The following is a 21,625-nucleotide window of genomic DNA, read 5'->3' on the forward strand; positions in this document are numbered from 1 at the left end:
TTAAAAAGGACAGAAGAGAGAATGGGAGGTGGGTATCGACAGCCTATTGTGTTTTCATAGTACAATAAGGAACAGCTTACAAAGGCAGCTGCAAAAGCACAGCATTCAATACTGATGTAACAATCCTAGTTGTACGGTATGTTTTTCAATGAATTAGGAGATCACAAATAAGGGTAAAAATAATTATTTTACAAGATACAACAGCATGCACAGTATACGGTGCCTTGAAAATGCATTCATGTTCCTTGAAATTTTCCACATTTTATCATGTTACAACCAAAAACATAAATGTATTGTATTGGGATTTTATGTGATAGACCAACACAAAGTGGCAAATAATTGTGAAGTGGAAGGAAAATGGTAATTAATTTTCCAAATTTTTTACAAATAAATATCTTAAAAGTGTGGCGTGCATTTGTATTCAAACCCTTTTACTCTGATACCCCTAACTAAAATCTAGTGGAACCAATTGGCTTTAGAGGCCACCTAATTAGTAAATAGAGTCCACCTGTGTGTAATTTAATCCCAGTATATATACAGCTTTTCCGTGAAGCCCTCAGAGGTTTGTTAGAGAACCTTACTAAACAACCTGCATCATAAAGGCCAAGGAACACACCAGAAAGGCCAGGGAGAAAGTTGTGGAGCGTTTTAAAGAAGGGTTAGGTTATAAAAAAAATCCCAAGCTTTGAACATCTCATGGAGCACTGTTCAATCCATCATCCGAAAATGGAAAGAGTATGGCACAACTGCAAACCTACCAAGACATAGCCGTCCACCTAAACTAACAGGCCGGGCAAGGAGACCATTAATCAGAGAAGCCGCCAAGAGGCCCGTAGTAACTCTGGAGGAGCTGCAGAGATCCACAGCTCGGGTGGGAGAATCTGTCCATAGGACAACTACTAGTCATGCACTTCACAAATCTGGCCTTTACGAAAGAGTGGCAAGAAGAAAGCCATTGTTGAAAAAAAGCAATAACAAATCCCCTTTACAGTTTGCGAGAAGCTATGTGGGAGACACAGTAAACATGTGGATGAAGGTTCTCTGGTCAGATGAAACCAAAATTTAACTTTTTGGCCTAAAAGCAAAATGCTAGGCGTGGCAAAAAAACTAACGCTGCACATCACCCTGAACACACCACATGGTAAAAAAGGGTGGTGGCAGCATCATCCTGTGGGGATGCTTTTCTTCAGCTGCAAGTCTGCAAAAGACTTGAGATTGGGTTGGAGGTTCACCTTCCAGCAGGACAATAACCCTACACATAGAGCCAAAGCTGCAATGGAATGGTTTAGGTCAAAGCATATTCATGTGTTAGAATGGCCCCAAGTGAGTCAAGAACTAAATCCAATTGAGAATCTGTGGCAAGACTTGTAAATTACTGTTCACAGACACTCGACATGCAATCTGACAGAGCTTGAGCTATTTTGCAAAGAAGAATGGGCAAACATTTCACTCTCTAGATGTGCAAAGCTGGTAGAGATAATGCCCAAAAAGACTTGCAGCTGTAATTGCAGCGAACGTATTGACTACAAAGGTTCTAGAAAGTATTGACTCAGGGGGCCTGAATAAAAATTGTCAGGAAAGCTACACCTGCTTGTGGCTCCCAGATCTAAAGCCTGCAGTTCCAGTGTCCACTAGCCAGTGTCTCTCAGCAGTCAGAAGCTGACATCATCTCCTGCAATTAGTCACCTGATGCTGATTGCAGGAAATTTATACAATCCTTGTGCATTATATTGCTTATACCCCGTACACACGATCAGAAAATCGTACGGAAAATACCGCTTTCGAAGCGATCGTACGATAATCGGATCGTTAGTACAGAGCTTTCGAGAGCCGATTAGAACAGTTCGCCCGATATTTTTCTATCGGACATGCACGGAAATTTTTTTTCGTACGATGCCAGATCATACGATTTTCATTTAATCAGTACAGCTATCGTTTGAAAATGCATCACTTCCAAATTTTTTTTCTGTCGTGCGGGAATTTTTGTGACTTTAGTAAACTCATCAGATTCGATCTGAGATTAGCATGCAATAAAAAACGGACGATCATTCGTCTGATAATCTCATCGTGTGTATGGGGCATTACTGTCTCTGTATTTTCTCCATGTGCCCCTGACCTGTGTTCCTGCATCCTGCACCTTGTTTCCTGTTCCTGGACCCTGATCCTGACCTTGCAACCTGATCCCTTCCTACCTGCTTACTCCGCCTCCTGGTACCCTCTCCCTGTTCTGTCTTATTCCCAGCTCCCTCTACTTGATCTCCTGTATATGACCCTGGCTCTGTTATGATTACAATCTGTTTATCTCATTGCTGGTTGTGTTACACTGTTTGCTATATTGGAGGTGCGTTTCCTTTGTGTTATTAACTTATCTTTTAATAAAGTATATTATTTTACACTTACCTGTGCTTGGTATTCTCTGTGGCAGTTCACACATTTCTGGTCACACCAGTTCCAGACACAAATGCACGCCACACTTTTCAGATATTTATTTGTAAAACATTTTGAAAACCATTTATCATTTCCCTTCCACTTCACAATTATGTGCTACTTTGTGTTGGTCTATCACATGTTACTTTTTTGGTTGTAACTTGACAAATTGTGGAAAATGTCAAGGGGTATGAATACTTTTTCAAGACACTGTATATTTTAACTCTGCATTAATATTTTGATTGAGTTCTACTTAAAGTAGCCCTTAAAGTTAAAGGATAGCTGAACCCCTAACATACTTAAAAATTTGACCCCTGGTAGTTGCTTTGTGTGCCGCTCAGGATTGCAAATACGGGGTATGTGTAGACTCCTCCGCCGCAGGGAGTGCCGGAAAGGGACAGAGCCCATCCTGACTCTTCGTTATAGCTCAAGGAAAAAGGAGGAAATCCCTGATGCCATACATCCATGCAGTGCTGTGATGGTGCCAAGAGTGACAACCTCAGCCAGAACTCCAACCAAGCGACGTCCAACACATTTTTCTCCGCCCCCCAAGCTTAATCATGGGGATGGAGATCCCATGCATAATGGGAATATTTAAACATCATCGGCAATCACTCTATACTTAATTAAAAATGTATTTTTTACTCCAAAGAACTACTACACATTGTGGTGCATGACAGCGTAAGCACATTGCCTACGTTATGGGGTGCCATTCAAAATGAATGGCACAGTAACTCAACTCAATGTAGATTTAGAATTTTCACAATGCATAGGTATGAAGCTATCAAAAAGTTTTTTTTAGCTTAATCCCTTACCGCCTGCTCTCACTGGCTCTTTAAGGGGTTTAGCGTTACCTGACCTTCTCAATCATGTGACCAGTATGATTGGCTGTCACAGTGGTCACAAGATTCGGATCCCATTCAACTGACATCCAATGTAAATAATGATGAAGCTAAGGGTGACAGCTTGATCATAGTGCTGGGGGTGGGTTTCCAACACAATACCATGAAGTTGGCGATTCACATGGAGCTTACCACTGTGTCTGCACATTTGTGTATGTGGCAACAGGGTACAGTGTTTGTGCACTAATAATGATTTTAAAGGTTTTTTTTTTATATATATATAGATTTGATAAACATTTTCTCAACTATAATAGAACGGAAAAAAATCAGTAACACCATCTTTTGTTTCTGCAATCCCTGTACTTTCAGATCTTTTGCTACCTTTCAGAGCTGTAATGGAAAAATAGTGGCAAAAATGGGAGGCTGGACCCAGCAGAGAAAGAACGTAGAGAATGACCATTGTACTACATTAATAGATGTTGGTACATTAAATAGTCAAAAGAAAGTTTTAAAGCATTTTTCCAATACGTACAGTAACACGCCTTATGATTTACAGAATATAGCAGGGGAAAAGCAATGCTTTTTCCACACATAAAATAGACTATATATTCATTTATATTATGAATACTTATTTATATCGAGCCACCTCATGACCATGTTGCTTAAAATGTGAATTATTTGTATGTTGTCTTTCAGATTTGAAGATGGCACTGTCTCATTTCTGGATATAATAGCAGTGAAACATTGTTTTGACACTCTGCATACACTAACTGGTAAGTCTGAAAGACATGAAACATAAAACACAGATGTGATGCAAATGGAAGAAAAATGATTGAAATCATATAAACTGATTTACACCATATAAAAATCTACTAAACTTAACCTATAAACTTATTATAATAGATGATATTATATATTATCAAAAGGTAACTATTGTGTGAAATAAAGTGCAAAATCAGTACGTTTTAATTAAATGGATATTTAATATTTATTTTTCATCAATTAAATTAAAGTTTATTTCTACCTGATTTGTACCCCATTTTTAAAAGGCAAAAGGACGTTCTGTTTTTCTCCAGTCAGAGGCTAGTGACTTTAAACAAAAAATGGAACTTTGCATTAATTTTCAATTAAAAACTTTTGTCCAAGATTTGCACCAGAATGTTGGGGCGCTCATCCTAGTTTTGCACCAAACTGTTGGAGCTCTCATCCAAGGTTTACACCAAAAACAAAACAGCATCAAACAGCTCGGTAGGAGCAGCACCTCAATGGCACCATGTTTTAGCAAATGGCCTGCACTCAGTGTCAGTACAAGTTCCTTGAGCACACAGGTGAAAATGTCTCCCCCAATAAGCTGTGAACTAGTTCAACAGGATAGGTTGCAAGTTCTGCCTTTTTTGCAATCCCCTCCTATTAATGGTATCTACATCTTCTACCTACCCCTTGGCCCAGCCCTGCCCTGCCCTCACTATAATTCTCATGCCTTACTTTACATTCTCCTCCACAACATTTATCATCTACATTGGCTGCATCACCTACAGCCTGAATTAATAGTGAGGAAAGTCTGATGAGGGGGTTGAGAGCCTTTTCTTACTGCAGCATCATGCAGGGAAAAGGGCCAGCATGGGGCCACACTAATTAGGGCCAAGTTTAGGCTCAGGCTTCAGCCTAGGTCCCCTAACACCACCCTCCAACTCCAGCAGAATCACTGACCAGGCAGGTATCTGATGCAGTGAAATTAAAAAATGCCCAGCATTTTAATGACAGTTAGTTAAAAATGCTCTGATCTAGCTGATTGAGTAGACCTCCTTCTGTTTGTTTATGGCCTGTGCTGAATCACAGTAACAGGTACCCAGCTGCCATTATTTTGGCTATCCCTGCTCTCCAACATCTTTTCAAAGGTAATGTCTTTATGTGCCTAGATCAAATAGGTAGCAGCTGAGACCTCATTACTTTAGACACAACAAATAAGAGCAGGGATATTAGATCTCCTTCATAGGCTACTGGGCATATATTTTGGTGCTTGGAAACAATGCAGGATGGGTCACACTGCTAGAACTGGTGGTACCAAACCATATAGTGCACCATGTTGTTTTGCAGCTGGTATCCTTTGGGAACAGGAGCCACATGTGACAGGAGATTTCAGCTGTTCTCTTGACAGACAGGCTGAGAGGTGTCTGATCCCCTCCGCCAGCTTATGCCAGGCAAGGTCATGTGTGACATTGGCACCAGCCTGCTGGTTTCTCTTTAGCAGGCAGTGCACGCACATATGTTTCCTGGCATATGTGCTGAACCTGGTGGTGCAGCATTTCCTGGTAAGGTACCTTTGCTTCCAGGATATCCTGCAGCAGTTTTTGTGCTCATGCCCAGCAAACGTTTGCCTGGAAAAAATGCAGCAGCAACGCAAGTTGCATCCCTAAAATGAGACAACAGAAGACTGGCTACAGTTCCAAGAATAGCCTAGGATTCACACTTGTTCCTGAAATAAAACAAAGTTGCCTATTGGGTGCAGCACGCCACTGCACATTTCTTCCCATACTATCATTTGTAAAAGCTGAAATTATATTCCTTTAAATTGGTGGCTTTATTCCACTGCATTGGAGGCATGGCTGCAGTAGAAAACCAAAGGGCATAGGCAAGTTGGCTTTGGTTGTACCATTTGTTCCTGACACAGGCAAAACGGCCCTTTGCACGCTGGCTTTTTAAAAAAAAAAAAGTGTCTTATTCAATGAGCAAGAAGGGGCAGAAAGATGAACTTTGATAGCGCTGAAGGCCAAACCCTGGTCCATACCCATTATTTTCCCTCCTTTAAACAGTCGTTTTCATGTTATTTATTTGGAACATTATTCCAATATTCGTATTTTTCATTTTAAATTTTTTTTGTAAGGCTGCGCCTGCCCTGGTCAGGCAAGAACAATGGGCAGGGATGGCAAGGCTATAAGTGGGAAGGCTGACCGCAGGTAAGCCTGAATTTGTAGGAGGAATCGGGTTGTATTTTAGGCCGCTCTCTATCCTCTATTTCCTGTCAACGTTTCTTTTGTGGACGGTCGTCATTTTCAGGCGGCTCGCTGACGTCACTTCTAGGTTTTCAGATAAACATGGAGGTCATGTGGCTGCTGCAGGCTTTGGTGCACCTTGCTTTCTCGCTCAGGGTTACAGGTAATGGGTGGGGGGACTACGGCCAGGTAAGGGGTCGTAGTATCTTGGTGTGCCATGGGGGGGCGGGGGGCAGAGCAACGTCTGCTCCACATGGCATCAGGGGGAGGAGTGGGTACTCTTGGGGATTCCTCTGTCGGTGGATGGTTTGTGGAATCGGAATGTCACACACCTTGTTTCCACGAGGGATGGTGTCATCTGACGCACGCTTCCCCCACTGTGACTGTCACAGGCAGATAGGGAGAGGACACATGGTATTTATGTGAAGTTGGTCAGTTGGAGGTTGTGTCATTCTTGGCCGCGGGTGGTTGTGGTGTCCCCTCCTCTGTTACACTGGCCATCGGTGGTCCCTGGTACAATGGCCATGTTGCTGGTGTGGGGGTCTCTGCTGGATCCTGGCACCTCGGCAGGTTTTTGGGCTCAGAGGCGGCTGATGCGCATTAGTGGGCATCTGGGGGAGAAGGGTTGTATCGGGTCTAGTGGCTTTTTTCCAGTGAGAGGTGACCAGTTCTTACACATTTACTTGGTTTATGTTGGGAGTTTATTTCTACTGGGCATCAGTTAAGTCATCGGGGCAGCTCTGTGTTACCACCTTGTTTTTACTTGTACCAGGACGAGCACTGCTATTGGGGCATGACTCAGGAGCACCCCACATCCGGCCACGGGGTACATGGGGGTGGGTAAGCTAGGGTACCTCCCAGTACTAGGCAACCCATACACCGAGCATGGTTCAGGGGGTCAGATGTGCATGTACAGCATCCGGATCATCCCCATCCAAGCTCATGCCATCATCTGTGGTTTCAAAAAAAATTATAAAAATCATATCCTCACACTGTAGGTAGGTTGTTTAAGGTGTTAGTTGGGGAGTCATAAGTCTATATCCCCCTGTTTCATGTACTCTTACCACAGTTCACGGCTCTGAGTGGTATCTAAGCATCTTATAAGGCTGCATCTCACACATATCTGTTTATTTTTCAGGTTTCTGGTTGTGATTAGACAATCAGTGTTCAGTTTAGCGAGCTCAGTGAGTGTCATGTATTCAGTCTTACACAGTTCGGGTTTCACAGATCCACATTTCTTATGTGTTCGCGTTAGAGCACATGCTTCCCCATGGTGATGGTCGCATGGGTGTTAGGTGGAGGCAGGACACTGGCGTGGTTTGGTATGGGTCATTGGAGTTTGTTGTGGGGTTGTGTTGATAGAGCTTTATTGGGTCACAGTGTCTAGGTCCACATGACATGGGTGTCATTGCAGCATGGATTTATACTTATCAGGTCCTCGGCGCAAAGGCTTGTTGCTGCAGTTATTGGTCCGTTGATTAAGCCTCAGTTTAGGATGTGGGATTTTGGGGCAGCATGTCCTACCACCTTGTTCCTACTGTTGGCACAGCTTGCATCCCGCTATGTCACTGGGGAGTAGCTAGTAAGAGCACCTGCCAGTTGTACCTAGGTATCTCACAGGTTGGTTGACAGGGGTCACATAGTGCACGTCTTATCCGGACCTCCTCCACTCAGAGGTCACTTACTGTGTCCACTAGTCCATTAGTCATGCGATGGTTCGTTACGATGATGACTTTGTGTTCAGACCTGATTCTGACAATCCATGCATCGTTCGAGCTTTGTTCAGCTCTGGTAGGTGTTGTTTGTTTCACCTTATGCTGGTTGCTAAGCTCATACATATCACGTGATCATTTCTTCATGTTTTAGGCCTTGTGGAGTTCTACAACTGCAGGGGTCACCCATCATGTTTATGGGTGCTAACGGAATGAGATGTTCATTTTTAATTTGCTTGTGCGGTGGCAAGTCTCCTCATCCGTTTCTCATACAGTTCACGTTACGTATTCATGCATTATAACATTTCACCACTCGTATAGTTGCCTGACATGTCTTCAGGTTTTCCTTAGGCCTGAGCTACGTTTTAATTTGCCTGCCATGCTTCAGGTTGCTCGGCCTCTGTATTTCAGGGGATTGACATGTTTTCAGTCCTTCTCATATGTTGTATTTCAGGGTTGGCCTCAGTCACCAGGTGCAGGCCTTAAAGAATAAGAGAGGAAATCTAGATCAAAGATAAGTTATGGTTGCTTTTGATGTACTATTCAGATATCGGTACTTTTGGCTCACCGCTTACCGGTGTCTCGTTGCCATTTCCATACTTGGGACATGTTTTGACTTCATAGTTTAGGTCACAGCTTTCCCCACTGCAGTATTACCTATCACATTTATAGGTAACAGCGGCTTGAGGTGATTGTTTCTAATTGGCTTGTGCGGTGGCAAGTCTCCTCACCTGTTTCTCATACAGTAAACGTTAGACTGTTTTCATATGTTGTTGTCGTTGCACATTTGACCTGGCATGCCTTCAGATTCCATAGTTTAGAGTTTACATTTTTTAAATTGGCCTGCTTCACCTCAGGTTACTCAACCACTGTAAATCATATGGTGAATACTTTCTTAGTCTTATAAGTTGTGGTACATTAGGTTATAACTCTTGCTTATGGCAGTTTGTTCTCGGTTGCATAGGTCATGTCACAGGCAGCAGTTATTGAAGACTTTGCCTCCATCCCTCCTTCACCGTCCAGGGATTTGGAACAGGGTAGCATGCCCTTCTTAAAGAACCTGGACCGTCCTGAGGCTCATGGTGGAACTGTGACGCAGGGGTAGTTGGTATCCGGTTTCAGCTCGCAAAGCGGAACTTTTAAGATTATTATTCCCCTGTACTTCAGGCTCTCATGCTAAGCTGGTTACCCCAATGGACTGTCACCTTGTCCTTTTCACAGATTCACGCCACCCTGAGCTTACTGGCAACCTGCTGTCAGGAGTTATGGGCCAGGGTTGAGGCTTTGGAGAGCCATCCAAGTCTGGCCCTAGTGGATCCTGCCATTCCAGGCACATCAGCAGGTTCCAGGACCCCCTTGGTACCCTTGCGCTTTTACCCAAAGCCTTTAGCTTTAGGTAAAAGTGCAAGTGCTCTCTCCATTCCCCGTCTCACGTCATACCTGGGAATATAAAAAAAAAAAAACGATATATATATATATATATATATATATATATATATATATATATATATATATATATATATATATATATATTTCAGACAGGAAACACATTAATTTGGCATCCTTCTTACGCTTGCAATGATGTTTCTGTGGTTGTAAAGACCAGGGGCCACAGGCTCAACCATAATCTTTCCATCTCAGAGTTTTATCTGGCCCTGACTCAGACTCTCGGGTCAAGTTAGATTCTGTGGCTCTATCTGACTTGCGTATGTGGGACGAGTTCCTTCAACACTGGAACGGGTTCGCCATGTTCATTCTTACAAAATCTGTCTTTCTACTCAAGGTTATGAGTGATGCAGCAGCCACTAAAGGCTATGCAGTTATTTTTTGGCACTCACTGGCAGTTGTTTTAAAAGGCAGATCCAAGTCTTTCATACGTAAGCTGATTTGGCTGTTCCTTCACTTCCATTTCCACATACACTGTAGGTTCATCTGTGGTGTAGAGCATACAGCAGCGGATGCTCTGTCTCGTTTGAACTACCCTCTATTTTCCGACAGGTCCCAGACTCAGACACCTGTGTCATATTGTTCTCACTTTTCTCACTGCTAACAATGGACTAGATTCCAACTGACCCGGTGCAGCAGTTTTGATCAACAAGTCATTGTCAGTTAACGCCATACAGGCTTATGACACGGCCTGGAATACCTTCCAGGTTTTCTAGTCTAGGTATCCTAGGTGTGATTGCCACAACAATCTATATCTACTTGTGTTTTTTGCTTTCTGCCACTCATAGCTCAAGCTATCTTACAGTACTATAAAGACATATCTGGTAGGTGTCCAGCATTGTTGCCCTTGTGGGACCCTAATAGGCCATCCATTTTTGCAGCACATCCCATCTAGGCCATTTTTTTTTTATCAGAAAAATAGATTTTATTGTGTCACAGATGCAGTTGTACAATAAACAAAGCTCACATTCAGAAGGAAACCTTTTGCATATACAGTGAGGTCAATACAGTGTACAAAGGATGTACAAGGCACGAAGAGCTAAGGTATAACAATTCCATATACCATGGAGCATAGTAATAATACTGTATCTTTAATATAAATTGTATTATCCTGCTTACACATGGTGAACGGACCCTTTGAATGATTGACACAAAAAACAGATATCGATGCACAAACAATGTATGTCAACTAATTACCTTCCAATGGAAAGGCAAACAACCTAACAAAAGAAAGAGAAGTGTGTATTACCATAACAATGATCCATAGGTCTTTAAAAGGCATTTTTATTAGCTGTCCAGTGAGATGAACGGACAAACGACCGTACATGCGGCCGTGACCAATCCAGAAGGCCCTTAGTTGCAGACTGCAAGAATGACTGTCGCCATAGAGCTAGAGGCATGGAGAGATTACATCTAGAGCAGGTGTCCCAGCACCAGTTGGGGTGACGCTAGAGTGTCTAGCTATGGCTGCCATATTCTATAAGATTTGTTAAGAGCTTTTCTATGTTGATACGTTAACTTTTCCTTAATGAGAATGGTATTTACCTGTTCAATCCACTGTCGTTGTTGGAATACGCGGTGATAACCACAGACGAGCAATCTGTGTGCAATATACAGCAATCTAAGTACTGCTACATTAGTTGGAGGAGCAAACAATTCCTCATTTACCACGCCCAGCAAGCAAGTCACATGATGCAACTGAATAGTGGTTTGATAAACAGACAATATAATATCAGTCACATTTTTCCAATATCTAAAAAGTTTTAGACAGCACCACAGCAAATGTACTAGGTCTCCGTTACCTCCCTCACATTTGGGGCACAGAGGTGTATCCCTCCTACCCCATCTGCGAAGCAACACCTGAGTGCGGTAGGTTTTATGTAAGATGAACAACTGAGAGATTCGGTATGATGAGGAGACTGAGATGATGGGCATGTATTGTAGGCAAAGTTCCCAATCCTTGCCCCCTATCTCTTCCGGGTCTGGATCCTCCAGTGGGACAGTGTTATCTGCTCCTGCACAGACATCAGCTGAATCGCCCTGTATAGCAGGCAACAAAGGAGACTCTTTAGGTGCAGTTTTATCGAAGAGTCTCTTGGCCGCCTCCTTATACTACTTGGCAGCACGAGACCTCTCGCCGCCATCTTGGCCAGCTTGGTCTGGCGCAGCGACCGCTCCTCTCCTAGACATGGCATGGGCACAGAAAAAAGGGAGGTCCGCAGTCGGCTCCAGCCACTAGACAGATGGGTGTCCACAGGATAAATAAGCGGAGTAATGGTAGAGCCGAGAGCAGAAGCTGCCTGTTACATCCACTGCTAGACCACACCCATCTAGGCCATTTTCAAGGAGATTTAGAAGAGTAGCTGTACTGGATGAGATCCCGCATACTCTTGATCTATCAGTTAGGTACATCGATCATTTCCGGTTGCATCTGGACGCTTGCAAGACGCAGCAGACAGTAGCCGGTACTGGCGTTAGAATTTCTGACGTTAAGGGTCTATGTTCCCATAGTTAAGAAGTTAGGTAGGTGGAATTTAACATGCTTATCCATATATATCCCAATTCCACATGTGGAAATGTCACGGGCATTTCATGCATTTGACTGATTTATGCTGCATGCAGTGACTTTTAATAAATCTGTTTTTCTAGCTCATCCTACTGTCTTTATTTTTGCCCCCTTTTAGGCATACTGACTAAGGCACACCCCAGGTCACTTCTTGTTTTCCCTTCATACCTTTCCTAATCTGATCTACTATAAATAAAATGCTCACAAGCAATCGCACTCATTATCATTTGGGTTGTTGTGTGCAGAGTCAATATAAATTGGAATTACTTTTTCATTATTAACCAGCTTGTAAGGAATCTGCAGCAGAGATGGCCAGATCTGCGTGGCTACACTCAGGAAACTGGGACCAGACTGTGTATGCTTTAAGTGAGATTTATTTACAGTGAAACAAAATCCTTCCAACACAGCATACCGCAAACATGAAAAGTGAACAAAAAAAAACTGTGACAAAATACCTGACTTATTATTGAAGTTTAAACAAACCCAGTAATATAAAAATACCGTAGTTCATCAGCCCCCCCCCCCCCCCCACAGTGCCCACAGCTTATAAATCTAAAATTACAAAATTACATTAAAATACTGCCACTATATACCTTTTTGGATGATCTGTATCCCACGGTTACATGATAAACTGCAGTTTCTGAATGAATGAATGAATGAAATATTTGTATAGCGCACAACGCGAACTGAGGACTTTTTGACCCCAGATCTCATATTTAAGATGGCCTGTCATGCTTTTTTCTATTACAAGGGATGTTTACATCTCTTGTAATAGGAATAAAAGTGACCCAATTAAAAAAAAAAAAAACTGTAAAAAAATAAATAATATCATGTAAAATAAATATGATTTTTTTTTTTAAAAGCGTCATGTCCTGATGAGCTTGCGCACAGAAGCAAACGCATACTTGAGTAGCACCAACATATAAAAAAAGGGTGGTCAAACCACACATGCGGAGTGTCGCGGCAATCATTACAGCGAGAGCAATAATTCTAGCTCCAGACCTCCTCTGTAACTCAAAACATGCAACATGTAAAAAAATTTAAATGTCGCCTATGGATATTTTTAAGGGTAAAAGTTTGACGCCATTCCACGAGCGGGCGAAGTGTGATATGTTGGGTATCAATTTACTCGGTGTAACATTATCTTTCACAATATAAAAAAAAAAATTGGGCTAATTTTACTGCTGTATTATTTTTTTATTCAAAAAAGTGATTTTTTTCCAAAGAAAGTGCGCCTGTAAAACCGCTGCACAAATACGTTGTGACAAAAAGTATTGCAATGACCGCTATTTTATTCTCTAGGGTGTTAGAAAAAGAAATGTATAATGTTTGGGGGGTTCTAAGTAATTTTCTAGCATAAAAATAGTTTTTAACATCGAGTCTGAAAAAGAGGCCTGGTTTTTAAGTGGTTAAATACAAAATATCTTTCAAAATGTCAAGAAAATAGCATAAAAAAAAAAATCGCACACATATATAAATATCCTTATTCTACAATGTTGTGTTATTTATTGGTGGAATAAGAGTATATATATATATATATATATATATATATATATATATATATATACACAGTATTTGTGTGTGTGTTTTTTTTATACTATTTTCTTCAAATATTTGACATTTGGAAATATATTTTGTATTTACTTACAGTAAAGTATAAATAAAGGAAAAACTTTTTTTGTTTGTTTTGGGTAGAGTGGAGAGTTATTAGAACACCTATTTCGTTTTTATTGCTGTCTGTGCCCCATCACCCTCTCTTTGTTCTGTTTATCATTATCATTGAAAGTGAAATGAAAAGAAAATCTAAAATTTGGGGATGTTCCCAGAAAAGTAATAGAGGACATCTTCCAATAGAGACAGGGGTTCTAATGCCCCGTACACACGAGCGGACTTTTCAACATCCAAAGTCCGTCAGACCGAGTCCGTCAGACTATCCGATCGTGTGTGGGCTGCAACGGACTTTAGCTTCGCAAAAGTCTGACGGACTTTAGAAATGAATCATGCTTCAAATTTTCCCGACGGAACTCCGCCGGACCCGGTCCCCTTTGAAAAATCCGCTCGTGTGTATGCTACTCCGACGGACTAAAACCGACGCTAGGGCAGCTATTGGCTACTGGCTATGAACTTCCTTATTCGAGTCGGGTCGTACGTCATCATGTTCGAATCCGTCGGAGTTTAGTGTGATCGTGTGTGGCCAAGTCCGTTCGGCCGAAAAGTCTGTCAGAACTCCGTCGGAACTCCCGTGGAACTCCTTTGGAAGTCTGTCGGACATAAGTCCTCTCGTGTGTACGGGGCATAACACTCCTTTACTTTATCCAAAATGAAAAAAAAAAAACAGTTGCTGGGAGGTTTCAGGTTGTCAAGGTTTTGTCGACTACCGTTACAAACTTGTTTACTATAGTTTCAGAACAGACAGATGTAAATGTATATAAGGTGACAGGTGATGGTGCCAAAGATTATTTGTGAATAATATGAGTGAAGCTTCCCCTTTTAAAGTGGAATAAACCACTCTGAATACATAGTAATAAGAAAAGGTGTGGTGCTAACTCTTGTGATAAATAGAATCAATATAAACAACTTTATCATTAACATAGGTGATACAATTCACATAAAAATTCCATATTGATAAAGTTCATAAAAATAAGCAATAATCCAAAAAAATCTAAAAAAATATTCACAGAATAGTCCATTTAGTATGATTCAAAGAAAAGTGCAGGGACAAATTAATCCTTCAAATAGTGCTCCACCACAAACCACATGTGAGAAAAACAAACTCACCAGAACTTTATAATAATTACTCCTTGTAGCAATATTAAAAACTTTCAACCACCAACGCGTATTGAGGCAATGACTCTAAGGCTCGGTTCACACAGGGGCAACCCGCCCTACAGCGTAACTTTGCAAGGTGATTTGGAGGTGACTTTGCACAACTTCAGTGCAACTTTACGCAACTTCCAACGTGACTTAGAGTTGCCTCCAGGACAGGCGACTTTGGCTGTGGCCAATCACAGAATAATCAGCTCTGTGGGAGGATGGGGGTTGCCTGGGCAAATGTGGGAAGTAACTGTGTAAATTATTTTCTTTTTCCTGTAAAGTCGCTTCAATATAGATGGTGATCAGACTTGGAGGCAACTTCCATTGAAATCTATGGGTACAAGTTGCCTAGAAGTCACTTTGAAGTAGTACAGGAACCTTTTCTGAAGTTGGAGCAACTTCAGTAGTGTACATTAAGATGGCTCTCATTCACTTCAATGTAATTTCTTATGTCCACTGACTTGGGGCAACTTGAGGTCTGGCAAGTTGGATCCCAAGTCTCTGTAGTATGAACCGGCACTTAACCACAAGGTTTCTCCTTGGCAATAAACATTAAGGCTTGGGGAAAACATTATGAGAATCATGGCGCAATATGTTTATTAGCCCTTGTACACACGGTTGGAGATTCCGACAACCAAATCCGTCGGAGTAATTCCGACAGATTAATTCCGGAAGAGGCCTGGAAGTGATGTTGCATACACACGGTCGGACTAAGTTGTCGGAAAATCCGATTGTACATAATGTGATGACGTTATTTCGTTACGACGGGACTACATTCAGGCTAGTAGCCAATAGCTTTGGTCTAGGAATTTGATATAAGCATGCGTGGGACTTTGTCCGTCGGAGTAGGCTACACATGATCGGAGTATGTCCGATCGGAGCATTTTGTCGGAAAATTTTACCGGCAAGTTGGAAAAGTTGGTCCGTCAGATATTCCGACGGAAACAGTCCGATGCAGACCACACACAGTCGGAATATCCGACAAAACGGTCCGATAGGACACATTCCGTCGGAATCCCCGACCGTGTGTACAAGGGCTTAGAGGTATATAAAGACAGGTAGGTAAAACAATGCACACTCACATTTAGGAGTGCTGGAGCGACATGCGTACCAAAGCACAGGAGATGGAAACCAAGAAACTGGATGTGACATTGATAAGGGCAGACACGCAACCTCAATGCATTTCGTGAGCAACACGTCATCAGGAAGATTCTCCAACTGTTCGTCCCCACATGGGTGTGGCCCCTGTCCCAATACGTGTGTTTCAATTAGAGAAGCATTCTCAAATTCTAGCTTAAGATGGCACTCTGCTATCATACATGCCATAGGTTATGTACAGTATGTCAGAAAGGCCAAGCTATTTTCCCAGGTTACAGACTTGTTTACCATAGGTACAGAAACAATAAAAACTTTGAACTGTCAACTAAAATGGGAACAATAGTTCATCGTTCCCATTGTATCCAATAGCATTTTTTTTGAGAAGTCCACTCAAAAGTAACCTGATTTTGGTTTCTTTGACAAACTACTATACAGGTTGTCCCATGTACAGTTATGTCTGATTAAAAAAAAATATCTATATACTGTATATATTTATCAAACGCAATACAGCATCACATACTGTAATATAAAATAATTGAACCTCAATTTTCTTGTGGTAGTATAGTGGCATAATTATATGCTAAAATATGGCTTTCATATCATTATACACTTATTTACAGAATTGTTTCTTTCTCTCATTCTACCCATTATCAGTTGCTTATGGTATATCGCCAGGGCAAAATTGTTACATTCTTTGCAATCTATTTTCTGTTAGGCACTTTTAACAAAACACTCAGATGCTTAACAAGATGTAATCAACATTTTTCTTTTGAAGCCACAAGATTAAGATGACTGACAGAATGAAAAGAGAACGAATTATGAAAATTCTCTTCCATTCACGGGGATATGAAGTCACAGATTCATCAACTTGAAAGAAGTAAAAAAAAAAAAATTATCCAAATAGCAGAGCTGAAATTCTTCACTTTTGCATAAATGTAAAAGATTTCTTTGAAAAAGTTGCATCAATTTTTAGCATTATGAACAATAGAGAGAATGCTAATGATTTTCATTTTTTAAATGAGGATAGAGGCACAAGTTAAATTTGTTTTTTGTTTTTCACATTTTACAAAGTGCAAACTTCCTATACAGTATGAACCAGATGTTAAATACCAGCGTGTATATATATATATATATATATATATATATATATATATATATATATATATATATCTATATATCTATATATAGTTCATACTAACATGTACAGTAAATCAGGCACCTAGATGGGTTTGCATATTAGAATGTCCTGTGATTTGGGGCTCTGAAGGTGCTCTACAAGGAATGCAAGCTGTCAAGTAGGGGCCAAACTGAGAAAAACTAGACTAGGTTCACCCTTTTTACTGACTGGCTCACAGCAGGGGGTCCAGTGTGTCCATGTTCTCCATTTCAGGGTGAATCAGGTCTGAATGTTTGCCTGAATTCGGACCTGAAACGGAGCCAAAAATGCACAAAAATGCACAGGACCCTTCTGCAGTGTGCTCCACAGCCGCCCGGAGGTGTGTGAAGTGGCTCTTTTGAAAGCCAGTTACACTGTACTATCATGCGAGTTGGATGCGGGAAAAAACCCACATCCTTTTTGCCCCATTGCTCTTACCTAACCAACCCACACTTCTCCTCCACAGATGCATAATTACCTCAATCCAATGACCACGGACCCTGTCTTAAGCAAAGGCACAGCCAGACAGTGTTAATTTCGTCAATGAAAATGTTCTCGTCAGCGTCATTTTTACAGTGACGAAAAAGAAACGAAAAGTACACCACAGTTTCATCCACTTCGTTAATGAGTGAAAATGGAATGAAAATTTGAGGCAGGAAAGTTTTCCTTCGTGAACTAACTTCCCGTTTTTCATGGACCGCTGCCTGTTTCTGCTCCCAGCAAATATTACTTGCTGGGAGTGGAGGCAGGCAAAGCTCTGTGGAAACCATCCACTGATGAAACTCAATTCTGTTTTCGTTGACAAAAAAAATGAAAATGTGAGGCAGGGACGTTTACCCTCGTGAACTAACTTCCCAGTTTCCATGGAGCTCCACCTGCTTCCACTCCCAGCAAGTAAATGACTGTGTGCAGCCGGCATTACAGGCCTCTGAGTTCTCTACTCAGGCAACTGTCCTAAGACTAGAGCAGCACTGTGCATTACAGGTCTTCCGAGTCCCAACAAGAGTCCCACTCCCGACTCACAAGTTACGACGATGACCGTTCAGAGCAGAGAGCACTCACTGTGAGTGTATACATTACAATTACAGGCCTGAGGCCTCCCCTCAGACCACTATTCATCCAGAGCACTGCCTCCTCTGACCACTGGCATCCAGGGCACTGTGCATTATAGACTATCCCTCAGACCTGAGACCACCATCCAGCACTGTGCACCATTACAAGCCTCCTCAGACCACCATCCAGAGCACTGTGCAGCATTACAGGCCTAAGCAGACTACCGTCCAGAGCACTGTGGAGTATTACAGGCCTCCTGAGACCACTGTGCAGCATTACAGGCCTCCTCAGCTCAGACCACCATCCAGAGCACAGTGTTCAGTATTGCAGCCACCTTCCAGAGCACTGTGCAGCATTACAGGCTTTTACATGCAACACTGTATTCATACAAAATGTTTGTCCTTTTTTTTACACAAATATAGCTTTCTTTTGGTGGCATTTAATCACCACTGTTTTTTTTTTTTTTTTTTTGCGCTGTCAATGAAAAAAAAAGACCGAAAATTTTGTAAAAAAAAAATCTATTTTCTTTGTTTCGGTTATAAAATTTAGCAAATTAGTAATTTTTCGTCATAAATTTTGGCCAGAATTTATACTGCTACATATCTTTGGTTAAAATAACCCAAATCAGTGTATATTATTTGGTCTTTGTGAAACTTATAGAGTCCACAAGCTATCTTGGAAATACCTTAAAATTGATCACACCTGATGTACTTGCAGCCTCATTTCTTGAGGCACTGAAATGTCAGGAAAGTACAAACACCCCCCAAATTACCCCTTTTTGGAAAGTAGACATTCCAAGTTATTTAGTAAGAAGCATGGTGAGACTTTTGAAGTTGGCATTTTTTTCTCAAAATTCTTAGAAAAATTAAAAATTTTTTTCACAAAACACATTATTTTTCACACACACAGCATATGCATACTTGCAAGTACACCACAGAATAAATTCTGCTACTCCTCCTGAGTATGGCAATACCACATGTGTAAGACTTTTTCACAGCCTGGCCACATACAGAGGCCCAACATGCAGGGAGCACTGTCAGGCGTTCTAGAAGCAGAAATTACACATGTCATTTCTTGACTACCTCTTAGCTCCCGTACACATGGTCGGACATTCCGACCACAACATCCATCGAAAAAAAATCAGACGGATTTTGGCCGAAACTGGTGTTGCATACACACGGTCAGACAAAGTTGTCGGAAAATCCGATCGTTCGGAACGTGATGGCGTTCGTTCGTTAGGATGGGACTACGTTGAGGCTACTAGCCAATAGCTTTGGTCTCGTAATTTGATCTGAGCATGCGTGGCACTTTGTCTGATCGGAATTCTCTACAAACTATCAGATAAAGTCTGATCGGATTTTTTTTGTTGAAAAATTTGAGATCCTGTCGGAATCTCCGATGGAAAAAGTCCAATAGAGCCCACACAAGATCGGATTTTCCAACAGTATAATCCGATCGGACCTTTCCCGTTGGAATTTCTGACCGCGTGTATGGGGCATTACACTTTTGAAGGCCCTGGAGCAACAGTGGAAATGCCCCACAAATGACCCAATTTTGAAAAGCAAACACCAACATATATTCTATGAGGCATAATGAGTCTTTTGAACATGTCATTTTTTTTTCCCTCAAGTCTTTGTAAAATATGGAAAGAAAATGAAAACCAATTTTTTTTACACACAAAGTTTTCAATTTATAAGATATTATATTATAAGATATAACACCTAGCATGTACATACCACAAATTACACCCCAAAATACATTCTGCTACTCTTCCAGTGCTCATATGTGAGACTTTGTGAGACTTTTACACAGCCTGAAAAAGGGAAGGGGAAATACTACGCTAAACAAAGTGAAGCTAATATATATAAAAAAACAGCTAACCCTCAAAGTTTAAAGTAATGTGCACAAAATGTGTAGCGCTAGATGCAGTAACCTGGTGATTATATGTTTTTCACCAGGTTATTACATCTAGCTCTGCATGTTATTTTACACAGCCTGGCCACATCCAGAGGCCCAACATGCAGGGAGCACCGTCAGGTGTTCTAGGGACATAAATTTCAAATCCAATTTGACTTTCTATTACACTTTTGTGAGACACTGTAGTGGCACTGATGGGTGCTGATGTGGCAGGGATGAGTACTGATGTGGCATGGATGCGGCACAGATGAGTACTGATGTGGCATGGATGTGGCACAGATGAGGCATGGATGAGCACTGATGTGGCATGGATGTGTCACAGATAAGCACTGATGTGGTACTGATGAGGCATGGATGTGGCACGGATGAGCACTGATATGGCACAGATGTAACACTGATGTGGCATGGATGAGCACTGATGTGGCACAGATGAGCATGGATGTGGCACGGATGAGTACTGATGTGGCATGGATGTGGAACAGATGATCACTAATGTGGCATGGATGAGCACAGATGAGGCATAGAAAGTGGCATGGATGAAAACATATGAGGCATGGATGTGGCACAGATGAACACTGATGTGGCATGGATGTGAAACAGATGAGCACTGATGTGGCATGGATGAGGCACGGATGAGGCATTGATGTGGCACACATGAGCACTGATGTGGTACGGAAGAGGCATGGATGTGGCACATATGATTACTGATGTGGCATGAATGTGACACGGATGACCACTGATGTGGCACAGATTATCACGGATGAGTACTGATGTGGCATGGATGTAGCACGGATGATCACTGATGTGGCACGGATGATCATGGATGTGGCATGGATGATCACTGATGTGGCACAGATGAGCCATGGATGGGGATGAATGAGCCATGGATGGATGGATGAGACCTGTATTGGCACAAATCAGCTATGTAGGCACTTACAATCCAGCCCAAATCGCTGCTGCACCGCCTCCCTCCTCCTTGCACACTGTACCAATCGGTGCGAAGAGAGGAGCTGAACCGGACTAGCTCCGGTTTGTTGACATCTGATCGCTCCATCCAATGTCCACTGTTAGGCTGGATTCACACCTATGCAGTTTTAGTGCATTTTGCATTTTGCAGATTTGCATTTCAGATCGTGTTCCATAGGAAACAATGTTAAATGGACTGTAGTGCAAATCTGCAAAATGCAAAAAGTACTAAAACTGCATAGGTGTGAATCCAGCCTTATTGGCCCTTTACCCAGATCCGTGACACGCCGGGTCTGGAAGATCTGATGCTCACAGACATTCCTGTGTCTGCGTTGTAGTTATTTTTTTGCTATGGCCCAATCGGCAAGTGGTTAAAACAGAACACTAGCTACCAAGACCTTGCCACAATTGCAAAAAACATGTAAACCCGCGTTTTGCTTTATTCTTAGATCTGATGTGTTCTCGCCACTTGCAGCAGCAGCAGCAGCAGCTTGTTTTGTCAAACCTTCTGTCTGTGAAACCCTTGTTGATGTGGCAGATGAGAATATTCAGGAACTGCTTACAAAAAAGGCAATGGAGTATGCCATAAAAAAATCCACATTGCCCCACACACAGAGAGGGAACAGAGAGGGTAT

General features: G+C 41.8%; 1 protein-coding gene across 1 annotated transcript in view; it reads left to right on the plus strand.

Annotated features, from left to right (window-relative positions):
- Nucleotides 1–21,625, plus strand: part of MOCOS (molybdenum cofactor sulfurase) — a 752,911-nt gene that overhangs the window by 217,943 nt on the left and 513,343 nt on the right. Inside the window, exon 5 of the mRNA XM_077491912.1 lies at nucleotides 3,966–4,042. Coding sequence (XP_077348038.1) covers nucleotides 3,966–4,042 — 77 coding nt within the window. The remainder of the gene's footprint in view (nucleotides 1–3,965; nucleotides 4,043–21,625) is intronic.

The sequence above is a fragment of the Lithobates pipiens genome, unplaced genomic scaffold, assembly GCF_037356315.1.
Source record: "Lithobates pipiens isolate NorthernLeopardFrog02 unplaced genomic scaffold, aLitPip1_a1.2 Scaffold_19, whole genome shotgun sequence".
In the NCBI taxonomy this organism is placed as follows: domain Eukaryota; kingdom Metazoa; phylum Chordata; class Amphibia; order Anura; family Ranidae; genus Lithobates; species Lithobates pipiens.